Source organism: Poeciliopsis prolifica, unplaced genomic scaffold (genome assembly GCF_027474105.1).
Source record: "Poeciliopsis prolifica strain line A6 unplaced genomic scaffold, Auburn_PproV2 SCAFFOLD034, whole genome shotgun sequence".
Lineage (NCBI taxonomy): Eukaryota > Metazoa > Chordata > Actinopteri > Cyprinodontiformes > Poeciliidae > Poeciliopsis > Poeciliopsis prolifica.
Window position 1 is genome coordinate 1153359 of NW_026562409.1, and position 16642 is coordinate 1170000.

Consider the following 16642-nt stretch of genomic DNA (forward strand, 5'->3'; position numbering starts at 1 on the left):
CCCTGGAGCCACCCTGGCCTGGGGCTGGGGCACGCTGGGGAGCCCCTGGTGGCCGGTGGTGGTATGACAATAAAAACCCCTGAACTATATCAACAATATGTGCACCAAGCAATACATACACTTAGCATTCCACAGGTAAATGCTTTTAGTCTGGTTAAGAATAATAATTGTACTGTCAATAAATAACGTCTAATCGATGTTCTTAGTTACCAGAGGATCAATAAGGCCTTAATCAGCCCAGAGGTTCAAACTGATGAAACATGAGGATGGAGGCTCTCTATTAAAACATTCCTCACCATCTTCCATGTTCTTTCAGCAAACAGTTGAGACGGAGCTGGTTTTGGTTCCACCTCTATTGACCTGCTGCTTTACCTGAAGGTTTCCTTAAAAGTCTGTCTGTCTGCAGGTCATGTGACCAAACCAGAAAACACACTGGAAATATAGAGTACAGCATTCCTTGTTTTACCTGGCAGCCATCTTGGTAGGCGGCTGCTATGACAACAATAAACAATTACACCAGAACATTACAACCGTTGTTTACGTCTATTTATGATACATTTTCTTTCCCACTATCGTTTTCTATCTGGCCCCAAATGGAAATGAGTCGGATGCTCCTGATATACGGGATAAAAACAATGAATCAGGAATTATTCTTGTTTTGAAGGTAAAGAATAAAGAGTAGGATAATTGGTGGTGGAATGATGCCACTCCACCAGCAAAGGGAGATTCTGTGATGTCACAGCCAATGCCATCAGTGATGTCATCAACTGGAGAATTGTATGTGACACAATTCTGCAAATTTGTCATTGCTTGCAATACCCCTGACTTGTTCAGACGCTCGCAAAACTCTTTAAGGAAGTTTTCCAAACGACGATTTTAGCGAAAGCATTAGGAGAAAAAATGTCTCATCGTTCACCGACATTCAACTTTGAACTGATTGGACCCACGGGAGAAGGGGAGCCCAGCAGAACCACCAAGGCGGGTTCCCTCCTGTGCAGCCCAATGCCTCCCAAGGGGAAATCGGAAGGCTGAGCTCCCTCCTGGAGATGGAGAGAGCTGGAAGGTATGAAGACCACCAGCGACTGGCCCACCTGGAGGCAGAGCTGGAGCGAGAGAGAGAGAAGAGTAAGGGCCTCCAGGAAGAAATGGACGCACTTCAGACTTCGTACAAGGAGCTGAGCTCCAAGTACGAAGCTGAAGTTGCTCTGGTGAGGCTGGAGGCCCAAACACAGAAGGTTTATGAAGAGGGAATCAAAGAAGCACAAAGACTCCTGGAGAACGAGAGAGCGGAAAAGGACCAGATGTACAAAGAGCTCCACTGCCGGTACGAGACGGACATCATCCATCTGCAGCAGCAGAATGAGTCGTACCGGCAGAGGATCAAGCAACAGACAATGTCCCTTGGTAACAGAGAGCAGCTTCTCCAGGAAAGAACGTTTTGTGCCCTAAAACAACAAGTTAAAAAACTGCAGCAGCAGATCACACAGGAGAGAGAAAGTCATCGAAAGAAATCCGAGGAGGACGAGGCGATGCTCGACACCATCGGAGCCGAGAACGCCGTCCTCCTGGAAAAGAGCAGACAAGAGGTCAACATCCTGCAGGAGAAGGTCAGCAGCGCCCAGGATGAGCTGCAGAAGGCTGACAGTAGGTACAAAGAGCTCAGCTGCAGATACGAGACGGACATCACTGCTTTGATACAACTAACAGAGCAGTACCAACAGCAGGTGGCCTGTCTGCAAAATGACTTGGAAAGAGCCAGACAGGATCTGTCTGGCTCTTTCCAAGTCATTTTTGACCTGCTGAGACAAGAGAAGGATGGTTCCCAAGAGAAGGAGGTAAGTTCTCTAATCCAACTCGACCTGGTCCAAGTTTCCAGTCAAGAGGTTTCTTCGGAGGAGGAGCTTTATGGAGGACCTTGTTCCACCAATCAAGAATCCACGGAGGAGATCTCTGACGAAACTGGCATGGAAGAGATGGACCATCCACACACTGACACCATGCAGGAGGGTGAAAAGAGAAAGTCCAAATTTTCAATCTGGAAAAAAATTTGTAACACTCTGCGACTGAAGAAGTCAAAAAAACCAAAAGAGTGAAGCAATCAGAGAAGGAGCAAGACATGCAAGAGAGACTGAGGACTGGAATCAGACGCAGGAAGGTTGTAGCGTCTGCGTTCGGGGCGCCATGCGACGCTCCGACAGCAGGACGTTTACAGCAGCTACGTTTTTCCCCCAAATTCGATCCCTTCCCCACCCAATTGAAAAAACGTGGGCAGCACGGTGGCGCAGCGGTTAGCGCTGCGTCTTCACAGAGACCCTCTGTGTGGAGTTTGCATGGTCTCCCCGTGTTTGCGTGGGTTTTCCCCGGGCGCTCCGGTTCCCCCCACATCTCCTAAAACATGCAGGTCAGGTCAGTTGGTCGCTGCAAATCGCCCCCGAAAAGAAACTCCCAACACATTTTACTGTGTTTTATTGCTAAACTTGTCAAAATTAGGTTTTATTTAGGACATGACTGAAAGGTTTTGTTTGTCAACCTGCGTTTGATTCCCAGTCCTGGGGAATCTGCTGCATGTCTTTCCCTTCTCTCTGCTCCCAATTTCTAAATAATTGGGAGGAGCCTAAAAATCTTAATTAGAGCCTAAAAAACTTAATTAGAGCCTAAAAACTGAAACATTAACTTTATCTCACAAATGGACCCAAAAAAAATCAATTTTCTTTCTCTCTCTCCCACAAAATTAACAGATTACTTAACACACACACACACACACACACACACACACACACACACACCCTTACAAGCCTAACCAAGCCTTCCCCACCCAATTGAAAAAACGTGGGCAGCACGGTGGCGCAGCGGTTAGCGCTGCGTCTTCACAGAGACCCTCTGTGTGGAGTTTGCATGGTCTCCCCGTGTTTGCGTGGGTTTTCCCCGGGCGCTCCGGTTCCCCCCACATCTCCTAAAACATTCAGGTCAGGTCAGTTGGTCGCTGCAAATCGCCCCCAAAAGAAACTTACTTAACACACACACACACACACACACACACACACACACACACACACACACACACACACACACACACACACACACACACACACACACACACACACACACACACTCCTCCTCTCCTCCAAAACATTTTTCTAACTGTTATTTTCCTGAGTTACTGACTGAAACCTGCAGGGAGGAGGAGGCGGGGCAGGAGGGGAGGTGGGGGGTAATTAACGGAGTACCTGAGCCGGCTGACGCGGGCGGAGGGCCGTCCGCAGAGAGAGGAGGCGGGCCGGAGCGGAGAAGAGGAGAGCAGAGCAGAGGAGAGGTCTTGGCTCTGATTCAGTAGCCGAGGCGGCGCGGCGCTTCCGGAACCTCCAGCCTGTAAGTGTTTTTCTGTTTCTGCTGCTCATCGTCTTCATTTGTTTAGTCTTTTATTAGAGGACAGTTAAAGTTTGGGTTCGGGTTTTCAGAGGAAGGAAGACGAACTGAAATAGTAAACGCGCAGATGTGATCAGTGTCTCCAGAGAAACAGAAAAGAGTTTAGACGTTAAAGGCGTTTCATCGTGGCGCTCTCCGTGGTGCTGAAGGACCACAGTCACTGTGTCTTTAACGGGCTCAGATCAGACTAACTGACCAGCCTCTCACCTCTCCACATAGATCCACACAGATCCACACTGATCCACCAGATCCAGCAGATCCAGCAGATCCACAGAACAGACGCAGGTTTTTCCAGAGGACATCGGCTCAGTTCGGCTCGTTACGCAGAGACTTTCCAAAAAGAAACTTTTCATAATTCAACGTTTTCCTGAAATAGCGCGTGTGTCGGATCCCCACAGAGTCAGAAAATGTCTAATGAGGGAACCATCAGCCTGTCAGGGTCCGCGGGTGTGAGCTTGGCACAGACGAGAGACGCAGAGGTGAAGCAACGCGCCAGAGGCTCCACTCGGTAAGAGGCGGACATCCAGAGCCAGCAGAGCGGAGGTCAGCGAGCCGAGACCAGCGGTCCTCAAACGATGGGGATGAAGCACCTCCTGCTGCTCTTCATCTCCCTGGACCCGCTGAATGTCCTGTGCGCCGCCGCCACCGCCAGCAAGAGGAGCAAGAGCCCGCCGAGGAGGAACCCGAAGGCGAAGGAGGTGACCAACAGCACCGCGCTGCCCGCCGCCGCCCCGCCGAGAGTCACCCAGCTCCAGGCTCCGTCCGCGGGTTCCCACGACACCTGCTGGGGTTACTACGACGTGAGCGGCCAGTACGACAAGGAGTTCTCCTGCAACAACACCGACCACCGCTTCTGCTGCGGCAGCTGCTTCCTGCGCTTCTGCTGCGCGGACCGCGGCAAGCGGCTGGAGCAGAAGACCTGCAACAACTACAACACCCCGGAGTGGGTCAAGGTCCCGTCCCCCACCCCGACCCCCGCCGGGGACATCTACGACCCGGAGCTGGACCAGACCAACACCACGGTCTACATCACCTGCGGGGTCATCGCGCTCATCATCGCCATTGGGATTTTTGCTAAAGTTGCTTATGATAAAGCCACGAAGCCGCCGCAGGAGATGAACGTTCACAGGTAAGATGATCCGGTTCATTTCCATTGACAAGCCTCAGCATCGTGACTTCCTGTGACCAACAGGAAGAACTGAATGTTTAATGCAAGCACAGAAAACCTGATTAAAATCTGAAAGGTGTGGCGTGCATGTGTATTCAATGCAAATCTAAAGATTCAGACTTAGATGCGCAAATCTGAAACAATAAAACAGGTTCTGATGGTTCTGATGGTTCTGATGGTTCTGAAGGTTCTGATGGTTCTGATGGTTCTGAAGGTTCTGAAGGTTCTGAAGGTTCTGAAGGTTCTCGTGGTTCTGATGGTTCTGATGGTTCTGAAGGTTCTGATGGTTCTGAAGGTTCTGATGGTTCTGACGGTTCTGAAGGTTCTGAAGGTTCTCATGGTTCTGATGGTTCTGAATGTTCTGATGGTTCTAACGGTTCTGAAGGTTCTCATGGTTCTGATGGTTCTGAAGGTTCTGATGGTTCTGAAGGTTCTGATGGTTCTGACGGTTCTGAAGGTTCTGAAGGTTCTGAAGGTTCTCATGGTTCTGATGGTTCTGAAGGTTCTGATGGTTCTGAAGGTTCTGATGGTTCTAACGGTTCTGAAGGTTCTGAAGGTTCTCATGGTTCTGATGGTTCTGAAGGTTCTGATGGTTCTGAAGGTTCTGATGGTTCTAACGGTTCTGAAGGTTCTGAAGGTTCTCATGGTTCTGATGGTTCTGAAGGTGCTGATGGTTCTAACGGTTCTGATGGTTCTGATGGTTCTGAAGGTTCTCATGGTTCTGATGGTTCTGAAGGTTCTGATGGTTCTAACGGTTCTGATGGTTCTGAAGGTTCTGACGGAACCGTTGTGAGCGACTGACCCAGATGAGAGGAGTCCGTCAGCAGCAGCTGAATCCGGCGCCGAGCCAGAGTTCTCCAGAACCGGACCTGCAGGTTTAATGAGGTTTCAATGGTTCCTGTGGACCGGGCCGGACCGGGCTGGACCGGGCCAGAACCGCAGCCTGGTCCGTTTCAGGAATAAATCGCTGGTGACACACGTCTGTCCTGAAAGGTTTGAAATAAATAAATTCCTGGATAATTTTGCTTTATTTTTTAATTTTCACCGTAATATTAATGATCATATTTTACATCATCATCCAGTTTTTATTTCTGTGAACTTTGAACTTTTCCAGCTTCTTTCTAGTCAAAGTTTTACTCTGGAAGTTTATTCATTTTCTATTATTTTCTATGTTTCTCTGACATTTTGCTTTTATTTCTAGTTATTTCAGCTTCCAGTTTATGTGATTTATTTCTCGGTTCCTGTGGCGTTTTCACAGGAATGACATCACTTCCTGAGTATCAGCATGTTACTGATCTATACTGATATATTCATACGCTGGTTTTACTGAACATGTTTCTGCTGAATCGAAGCATCAGAGGCAGTAGGATTCTGATGACCCGTCCTCTGGGCTTCCGGATGGTTCTGGTTCTGTTCTGGTGCTTTTCTTCTAGTTTCTAATCGGTCTCATGTGTTTCTGATCCTCCTCAGGATTTCAATTCATTTCATTTTATTTTATTTTATTTTATTTTATTTTATTTTATTTTATTTTATTTTATTTTATTTTATTTTATTGTATTTTATTTTGTTTTATTTTATTTTATTTTATTGTATTTTATTTTGTTTTGTTTTATTTTATTTTATTTTATTTTGTTTTATTTTATTTTATTGTATTGTATTTTATTTTTATTTTATTTTATTTATTTTGTTTTGTTTTATTTTATTTTATTGTATTTTATTTTATTTTTTTTATTTTATTTTATTGTATTTATTTTATTTTATTTTATTTTATTTTATTTTATTTTATTTTATTGTATTTTATTTTATTTTATTTTATTTTTTTTATTTTATTTTATTTTATTTTATTTTATTTTATTTTATTGTATTTATTTTATTTTATTTTGTTTTATTTTATTTTATTTTATTTTATTTTATTGTATTTTATTTTATTTTATTTTGTTTTATTTTATTTTATTTTATTGTATTTTATTGTATTTATGCTTTGCTCCAGCTGCCTGACTCTCGTCATGCTTCTGCTCCTCCTCAGAGGAAGGATTTCAGCTGTGTGGAAACATGAACTATGTTCTAAGTTTCTGGTTTCTTTTCAGCTCTTATCAGTCCGTCTGAACAACCTTTGACCTTTTCACAACTTCTGTTTTCAAAAGTACATGAACAGGAAAATTTAAGCAACAGAAGTTTCCTGGAATATTTCAAAATAATATTCAGATGAAGGTGAAAGCAGAAACAAACCATCACATGTTTTCATTTACAGCCGATGAGAATCGATCAGCTGGAAAAGGCAGAACAGATTCCTGACGATCCAAACGGATCACCAGAACAAAACTCAGTCAGTTCTATAAAACCAAGATAGTTTTGGTGGCTTTGAGCTGAAATCTCTTGTCAAGGATGAGAAAAGACGAAGAACAGGATGACCTTTGACCCAAAGGCTGAAAGGCTAAACAATCCACACTCTGGGGAAGCTGAGTGATGCGTTCAGGAGCATTCAGGGAAACTGAGCGTCCAGTTGAGTAGATGCAGACAGGGAACGGTTGCCATGGAAGCATGAATAGTCACGATGTTGTCATTTCAGAAATCGCACATATTTAATAATCTGGAAACTTCAACAAACTACAGATCAGAATAACTGGAGTTTAAAACAAGATCAGTTTATTTATTTGTTCTTTTTCAGAAAAAATGACTTTAACAAGTCAAATTCATCATGAACTGTTGGAAATACCAAAACATTTTAAATCCCATTCCTTAATGAGGTTTATTTATGCTTTAAAGGTCTTGCCATACTATGTGTATTTCTCTGTATTATTGTTACTGAGGTGTTGCCATACAAAATGGATTCCTGGTTTCTGTATATTTGAATTGATTTCATTTTTTAGATTCTTTTAAGGATTTTTCTTGGTGTTAATTTCTCTCCTGCTTCAGTTTTGCTGTTTTCTCTGAGCTGCACCACCTTCCCTCTGATTAGCTCTCCTGTCATCTTCCTCTCCTGCTTCTGCATTTTAGCTCCTCATCTTTAATGATGAGATTCTGCATCTCTGGATTCTTCCTCTGAATCCTCATCGTCTGGCCAAGCTGCTTGCTTCAAGTTTTATGAAACGTTCACCTTCAGTCACAGACATCATGACACACAGTCAGTGAAATGTTTGGTCTGCAACCTGAAAGCTGAAAGCTGGGTCAGAAACAAACTCCAGATTGCTCAGATGGACGCAGATCGTCTGTCTGAAATGTTAGAGGAGGAAACTAAGTGCTGCTCTGGAGGCAGAAAGATTCAATTCTGTTCAACTTTTGGCTTTTTTTCCCTCAACGTTCTGCAAATGCAGTCAAAAGAAAGGTTGGATTTTCTTTACCAGGGTTGAGGAGGTGTGTGTGTGTGTGTGTGTGTGTGTGTGTGTGTGTGTGTGTGTGTGTGTGTGTGTGTGTGTGTGTGTGTGTGTGTGTGTGTGTGTGTGGGGTGCAGTAGATATTAGTCATGTATTTTTGCTTTTATTCATGAGCCATTAGCGTCATCTGGCTCTGCGGTCCGTTTTGTCTGAAGCAGACTGAATGATTGAAGAACAATCAAACGTTGTTGCGGCGGATCGGCCGCCTGCTGTTCTCAAAATGTCGGGGATTACTCAGCCAGAAGCGTCTTCATCCAACCGCTGATGACCGACTGGGATTTCCTCCGGGTTCAGCTTTGGGTTTAGCAGGAGTTTGAGGAAGCAGTTTTAGGCTGGAAGAACGACCACCGTCATGTTTTATCTGCTTTTCTTGCTTCGTTTTGAAGAAACTTCACTTCAGAGTGGAGATGATAGTTTAGCTTTGTAACGTCTCTTCTTCTGATGAAGTTACATATTTTCAGTTTTGGTAAAGATGCTTTTTTATTTGGCTCCTAAACAGTGTCTGTTTATTTCCAGCACTTTGCTGAGGCCTTTAGCCTGTGAAAGGAGAAGTGAGCCTCCATCTCTCTGTCTGTCCGTCTGTCTGTCTGTCTGTCTGTCTGTCTGTCTGTCTGTCTGTCTGTCTGTCTGTCTGTCTGTCTGTCTGTCTGTCCGTCCGTCCGTCCGTGTCCGTCCGTCCGTCTGTCTGTCTGTCTGTCTGTCTCTCTGTCTGTCTGTCTGTCTGTCTGTCTGTCTGTCTGTCTGTCTGTCTGTCCGTCTGTCTGTCTGTCTGTCTGTCCGTCTGTCTGTCTGTCCGGCCAGCAGGCCTTTGTTTGTTCTGTGACCTTCATGGAAAACGGCAGATAGTGAGCGAGCTGCGACTCGAACAGGTCGTATTGATCACTTTCTGCAGAGCAAACTGAAATGCAATTTGTGCCTGGCGGCGGCGAGGAGCCGGGCTTCTGTTCCCTAATTGCAGCAGAACATGGTGTGAAAAGAGAAGCCAGCTGATGTTTCCACAGGAATTTGAGTTTTCTACTTTCAGTCAAGTTTCATGAAACAACCAAACTAAAATCTTGGGCTTCATTCTGTGACTCAGATCCTCATGAAGCTGGAGATGATTGAGAGAAAACAGTTACTGCGCCATCATTCAGAGTTAATTCAGCTGCTGCAGCACAAACTTTTCCTCGCGCTCCCCCCTCCCACACCTGCTCCTGAGCACTGCTGGTTAACGAGCTGAAAGAAGGAATCTTAGTTTCTATGGGTTTATATTCCACAGCGTAAAACGGATCAGCAAAAACTCACAGCAGATCCTGCAGCATCAATATTTAAGAAAATATCATCGAAATGCTCAGCACAACTCTTTCTGGTTTTTATTTCATGTTTCTTATTTTCTGGTTTGTAAAGATGCTTTCAAACAAAAGAGGAAAACCTTTTGGTCCCAAACTCCTCACACCAAACCCAGGCGTTCCCAAACTCCTCACACCGAACCCAGGCGTTCCCAAACGCCTCACACCGATCCCAGGCGTTCCCAAACGCCTCACACCGATCCCAGGCGTTCCCAAACGCCTCACACCGATCCCAGGCGTTCCCAAACGCCTCACACCGAACCCAGGCGTTCCCAAACGCCTCACACCGAACCCAGGCGTTCCCAAACGCCTCACACCGATCCCAGGCGTTCCCAAACGCCTCACACCGAACCCGGGCGTTCCCAAACGCCTCACACCGATCCCAGGCGTTCCCAAACGCCTCACACGATCCCAGGCGTTCCCAAACGCCTCACACCGATCCCAGGCGTTCCCAAACGCCTCACACCGAACCCAGGCGTTCCCAAACTCCTCACACCGAACCCAGGCGTTCCCAAACGCCTCACACCGAACCCAGGCGTTCCCAAACGCCTCACACCGATCCCAGGCGTTCCCAAACGCCTCACACCGAACCCAGGCGTTCCCAAACTCCTCACACCGAACCCAGGCGTTCCCAAACGCCTCACACCGAACCCAGGCGTTCCCAAACGCCTCACACCGATCCCAGGCGTTCCCAAATGCCTCACACCGATCCCAGGCGTTCCCAAACGCCTCACACCGAACCGAGGCGTTCCCAAACCTGAGGCGTTCCCAAACTTGAGGTGTTTCCTCTTTTGCTCTGAGGATTTCAGGAGTTTTTCAGGTTTCTCAGCAGGAAATGAACTTCTGCTGTCGCTTCGTTTCAGACGACGTTCCCAAGCAGCTCCACATGATGAAAACTTGCTCAGTGGCTTTTCCGTCTTTCAGATTTGCGTCCATTCTTTAGCACGATGCGTGGCGACGCGGCAGTCAGCTGGGACCAAGGAAATCAGGTCGTCTCCGTCTGCAGAAAGGAAACGGCGAAAGTGAGCGCGCCCTGGAAGGGAAATGCTATTAATACTCCGAATATCTCCCAAAGTCACCAAGTTATGGAAAAGTGGACTGTGTGTTTGCATTAGGCTGACATTGACACAGTTAGGCTGCCCTTTTTATTTCCTTTAAGGAAACGCAGAGCCTGTTTCTTTCCCTCGTGTCACGCTTCATGAAACGGAGAGTCATTTTCTGCAGCTTTTGTTCTGTTTTACTGAAAACCCAATTCCACTCAACCTCTGGCTGTCTGCAGGATTTCCTCTCAGACAGGAAAACATGTCTGTGTTTTAACCAGTTCTTTGACTTTCAGTGAAGTTCAACTTCTTATGGTTTTATTTGCATTTTGTTTGTCGCTGCAGTTTTTCAGTTTTCTGTTTTGTCTTTATAAAACTCTGGACTTCTGATATCAGCCTTTATTCTCTCTGCTTCTCTCTCCATTACATTTGAAACAAACACAAAGGAATTTATAATCATTTTGATGTATTAGTCCTGTCATTCGATTAAAATGTAATCAGAATAAACTGATACATCACTAAGGTTTAGTTTTTCTAAATGTTTTATTGTCTCAAACCAAATATGTCAGTTTTCCAGGTTTACATATTCAGAGAATGTCAGAAGTCATTTTGTTTCAGGCTCAGTTTATAAATGTTAACTCTGAACGGGTTGTGCGTTAGAGGAAGGACGATTAACTGTTGCAGTAACTCGGCGACATGCTGGCTGTTTTATCTTTTGATTTTAAAGAAAATTTGTTGCTCTGCTACCAAGTGGAGGATCTGAGCCAACGCTGTAATTCTCCTCCTGTGACAGTGAATGTGCAGGGCTTCATCTCAGAGTGGTTTGAAATGCTCTGCCAGACAGAAGGAGCAGAGAATGAAATGTGTGTTTTCCTTTCAGAGCGCTGGCGGACATCCTGAGGCAACAAGGGTCGACTTCTGCGTCGCAGTTTGAGCATGAAAACATGGCGGCCATCGATGGTTCTCCCAAAGACGAGACGCCGGTCAGGAGCTCAAAGAACCATTACACCCCGGTCCACACCAAGACGTCCAACCACGGTAGGACACCAGCAGGTCCATCATGTCCCTGCTGACCTTTCAGCCTGGAGCTGAAAACCTTCAGATGCTTTCATTTGCTGCATCTTTTCCCACTTTTATTGTTTAGTTTGCTTCAGTCACTTTCATGCTAATAAATAAGAAATAAACGGCTCTTGGTTCTGGTTCAGTCCACTCAGCATCGGTTCTGGCTGACCTTCCTCTGTGTTTCTCAGTCTGGAGGTTTTTCAGACGTTTTCCGTCATTTTTCCCGGTTTTTCCGGCGGGTCTCCGGGTCGCGGCTCCTGGGATCAGCGGACTTCCTGACTGACCCAGTATGGCGACCCAGATTCATTATTTTCCTTATTAGCAGCTGCTTCAAACATTGACTCAATGAGAGATGCAAAAGACGGCTGGGAGCTCTCTAATATGTTTCCACGGCAACATAAATTATTCACTGGTTAACCTGAACTAAACTGGTTAAACTGGGATGAAAAACAGAATGACAGCCGGAAGCTGCTCAGGTTTCCTGCTGCCTTCACTGCAAATCAGATTTTTGATGGTTTTTGCAGAAATCTGCTTTTTAATTTTTCCTAATCCAACATTTTGATAACTAATTGTTTCACATTTGAACAGAAATAAATTACAGAGCAAATTCAACAGAAACCCATAAATGACAGTTAATGGCATATGAATTGTTCTTAAAGGATTTCAGAGCGTCCTGCTGTGGTTGCGCCTGCAGGCTGACCTGATCTCTGTGTTTGAATCTGTGCTGCTAATCAAGAGACGTGACTCACATCACACATTTTAGCTAATTTATCAACAAAGTGAAGAAATATTTATCACAGCTGATGGGTTTCTCTTGAAACACGAATCGTTTTCTGACAAAGATTAAAACATGGAAAATGAATATTTGCACTAATAAATTAGTGCTTTAGCTTAAACAGACTGTCATCAATTCTGAATAAAAGCAAATTTGTGACATTTCAAAATGTAAAGTAATTTACTATAAATGACAACTGAACATGTTTCTGTTTCTACATGTTCTGCTAAAATGATCCAGTGAGACAGAAAATAACTTCAGGGTTAGAAAAGATTCACGCCTGGAAAATATTAAAACACATTTAGTGACAGAGAGGTGACTGTATGATGGACTGTATGATTCGGACTATTAGCCGTTACTCTTTGAACCATGTGGCTTGTAGCGGCTTTTCTGTGGCTGTTTCTTCAGCCACCAGGGGGAGCTCATGAGCAGGAAGTGGATAATTGGAAGTCAAAATTGGAAATCAAAGAAGAAAGTGCTGATTTTAATTTAGAACAATCACATGCAGCAGCAGCATAAGATGCAGCTTCTGAGCCGCAGATGAACAGCAGAGAAATGGAGCCACTGCGTAAAGCTCCATGTTTGGAGATGGAGACGCAGAAAACCGAGAGAAACCAGCGGCTTGTCGCCCGGCGCGGCTACATACAGTACATGTATGTAGCCGTACATGTTAGGAGAGAAAGAGAAAGTGGCAGTTTTCTCCTTAAGCTGGAAGCGTTTTGTGTATTTTGTGTCGCTTTGCTGCAGGAGGAACTTAATGAAACATCAGGAGGAAATGAAAGTTTGGGTCCAGATGCAAAATGAGGCATCAGGATGAGAATCAGGGTCAATAATGAATCTGGTTTTTTTCTCTACGGCTTTTAGCAAATAGAAATCAGGTTTGGTCTTACTAAAATCGATGCTGTCACTGTTTTTATGAACATGTTGAAGAGCAAAATCAGAAAATTCAAAATAACTTCCTCACTTTTGAAAAGCAGTTTTTGCAGCTTTGGATCATTTCCTCCCATGACTGATCAGCTGTTTCTGCTTTAGACTCAGATTTCTGTCACCAGAATAATCACAGCTTGTTTTTCCTCTGTGCTCGTTTCTACTTCCTGTTTATCTTATGACGTCACGCTTTGTGTCCTGGTTGATTCACTTCAACCTGCAGATGGAAACACATTTTATTTACATTTTGAAAGTTTATTTAAAATCTACCAATAAACTTCTCAGCTATATGTTTCCATCTCGAGGTTCAAATCTACTGTGTAGAAATGAAACATTTAAAGGCAGTTTGTTTTATTTATTAAAGTAACAACAAAATCAGGTTTTGGCTTTTGTTCTTGCTCTGAATTTGTGCTCAAAAACGAATCAATAAAAAATAAACTCTAAACTCTCAGCCTTAATCTCTTTACGTTATAAACAACCTTTAATAAACTCTTTCCACACAGGAAGGATCATTTTGAAGCATTTTAAAGTAAAAGTCAAACAAAAAAGGATTTGAATCTTTGTTGTTCTGCCTGATGAAATTCTTCTTCTGTGGTTTGGAGGGACGTCTCACCGTCAGTCTGTCCCTCATTCTGTCTTTGTGACTGGACTCGTCCCTGCTGGTCGTACTGGTTTTGTGGTGCAGCGCTGGATCAACGAGGCGTTTCTGGAAGCTGCTGCTGCTGCAGTCACTGTTTGGAAACTCTGCAGCCGTTTCCTTGGATTCATTCCCAGATCAATTCAAAAGATCTTCTCTAGAAGTAAAAATCTTCTGCCAAAGCTGAATATTAGGTCACTCTCGTATTTTCCACCTTCTGCTTCCTAAAGAAAACACAAATTTATGGTTGGGAATGTAAAACACCGGCTGAGTCGGACCAGAAGCAGCGCTCTGTTTTCTGAGACGTTGATTTTCAGTTTGCTCCTGGTGCTGCTGCAGCACAAACTGAACATGGAGCCTCGTCTTCATCACGGAGCCTCGTCTTCATCACGGAGCCTCGTCTTCATCACGGAGCCTCGTCTTCATCACGGAGCCTCGTCTTCATCACGGAGCCTCGTCTTCATGATGCGTTCATGTTTCCACCTGAGAATAATTCATGTTTTACTGTGAAGTCAACATCATTTCATCTTTCCTTTGAGAATACACACATTCAGTTGGAAGTGATCAAAATAATGATTTTTATTATTATTTCGAAATGAAAGGTTATGTTGTTGACGGTAATCATTTTTTAATGATAGTCTGGGTTTTATTAAAAAGGCCGATCGGTCCCCAGGCGTCTCATGATGACGGTTTGGGTCGCGGTTCGATCCAGATCCGCTGCTCTCATGTTATCCACTCTGAAGTGGCTCCATGGAGACGCAGCCATTTAACTGGTGAATACAGAAAAGACGGACCTTCTTGCATTGACATTTTTTCTCCTCTTTTGGTTTTTAATTTGCTCTCAGGTCCAGATTTATGATCAACTCTGAGCTCCTTCCAGCCTCACTGTCCCTTTTCCACATTCTGCAGTGCAGCAGACAATTAAACCAAAAACAAAGACTCTTATTTGTTGGTTTTTTATCCACTTTTAGTCTTAAACATCCCATGTATTTTGTTCTCAGAGCAGGAATCTGACAGCTCAGAATGATGCTGATGCCATTTCTGGTAATAAATATTGATGAGTCAATATTCCCACCTTAGAGTGAATTCCTCTGTTGCGCTGCGCTAGCCTTGGTTAGCATTCTCATCTGGCTTTCCATTAAACCGCAGGAAGGAGAGGAAACTGAGATTCTGTTTCATTTAAAAGTGTGAATAAATGTCAACGTGTCACAAACTGTTTGATTCTCATGTGAACCAGGAGCTTCGTATCAAACTCCATTTCCTCCGTTTGTTCTTTATGCTGTTTTTATTTTCTGCATGCAGATATAGTTTTATGATGCATTTAGCTGCAAACATTTGGATTTCCAGCTCAGGATGCCTTTATATTTTTTAAATATGCAACAGCAAGATATTGTTTAAAAATATTGAAATGAACATGCCATAAAATAAAAGCGTAGTAATCTGTTGATGTGTTTGTTCCCAGGGCATTATGGGAAGGACACCCTGCGTCCTGGAGGACCAGACATGCATAACTTCATCTCCTCTGGGTTCGTCACTCTGGGCCGGAGCCACCTGAAAGGTAACTCATCCTGCCGCCTCAGCGCCGCCACTTCCTGCTGCAGCTTCAGGAACACAAACAGTCCATGTGACTTTTGTTTTCCACGATGAAGCTTGGACATCGCAGTCCACAGCAGCTTGACGTGACATCTTGCAAAGTTCTTACACAAACGTCCAAAGACAAAGTGACACGTCTGGTTTGTGGGCCGGCGGTGTGAAAGGCAGCAGGGCTGTTTTTACTCTCTTCAGAATTTGTCGGATTGGGAAAAAGTCCTGAACAGGAAACCCGTTTGTGTTTCAACAGCTCAGCAATCCATCGACGAATCGGGCCAGATGTCCTGGCAGGGCGACCTGGACATCCCCGTGTCCTACGGTAGGTCCAGACAGAACCACCTGCACTCTGCTCACACCGACACTGGAGGAGCCACAGGCAGGGGCCACAAGCAGGGGCCACAATCAGGGCCACAGGCAGGGGCCACAAGCAGGGGCCACAGGCAGGGGGGCCACAAGCAGGGGCCACAGGCAGGGCCACAATCAGGGGCCACAGGCAGGGGCCACAGGCAGGGGCCACAAGCAGGGGCCACAAGCAGGGGCCACAATCAGGGGCCACAAGCAGGGGCCACAGGCAGGGGCCACAATCAGGGGCCACAATCAGGGCCACAGGCAGGGGCCACAATCAGGGGCCACAGGCAGGGGCCACAAGCAGGGGCCACAGGCAGGGGCCACAGGCAGGGGCCACAAGCAGGGGCACAAGCAAGGGCCACAGGCAGGGGCCACAATCAGGGGCCACAATCAGGGGCCACAGGCAGGGGCCACAGGCAGGGGCCACAAGCAGGGGCCACAATCAGGGGCCACAGGCAGGGGCCACAAGCAGGGGCCACAATCAGGGGCCACAAGCAGGGGCCACAATCAGGGGCCACAGGCAGGGGCCACAGGTGTTACACTGGTTCAGGTCCTGCTGCAGGTCCGGCTGGATGGATGATTCTGTTCGGTCGGGTCAGGATATCAGACATTACATGAGAGCAGCAAAGCAGAGTTTGTTTAGTTATGCTCATAATATCTGAAATAATTTACAGAAAACTGCTGACTGGGAGAAAATATTAAACATCAGATTTAGAAATCGTGAATATTTGCGTCCCGACTGAGACGCTGTGATCCAGAATGTCTCCAAACCGAACCTGATTCTCGCTGTGGTTCAACATGCAGCCGGACGGACATGTCTCATCACCTCATGATTCGTTTCTCTTTTACTTTTCCACGTGTTTTACTTTTGCATTTCTTTTTGCAATAACTCTAAGCTGCTCTCTACATGCTGGTTGTCGTGGAGGCAGAATTTTGCTGTTCAGTTTTATGAAAACATCTTTCTGCT

The 16642-nt window shown here is 45.2% G+C and overlaps 1 protein-coding gene across 2 annotated transcripts in view; it reads left to right on the forward strand.

Annotated features, from left to right (window-relative positions):
- The first annotated feature begins 3285 nt into the window (after positions 1-3285).
- LOC129374023 (protein shisa-6) overlaps positions 3286-16642 on the forward strand; it is a 58204-nt gene continuing 44847 nt past the window's right edge. For both annotated transcript variants that reach the window (XM_055052209.1, XM_055052210.1), the window contains exons 1-5: positions 3286-3369; positions 3646-4555; positions 11217-11374; positions 15200-15295; positions 15578-15646. In XM_055052209.1, the coding sequence (XP_054908184.1) occupies positions 4002-4555; positions 11217-11374; positions 15200-15295; positions 15578-15646 (877 nt within the window). In that variant the 5' untranslated portion in view covers positions 3286-3369; positions 3646-4001. The remainder of the gene's footprint in view (positions 3370-3645; positions 4556-11216; positions 11375-15199; positions 15296-15577; positions 15647-16642) is intronic.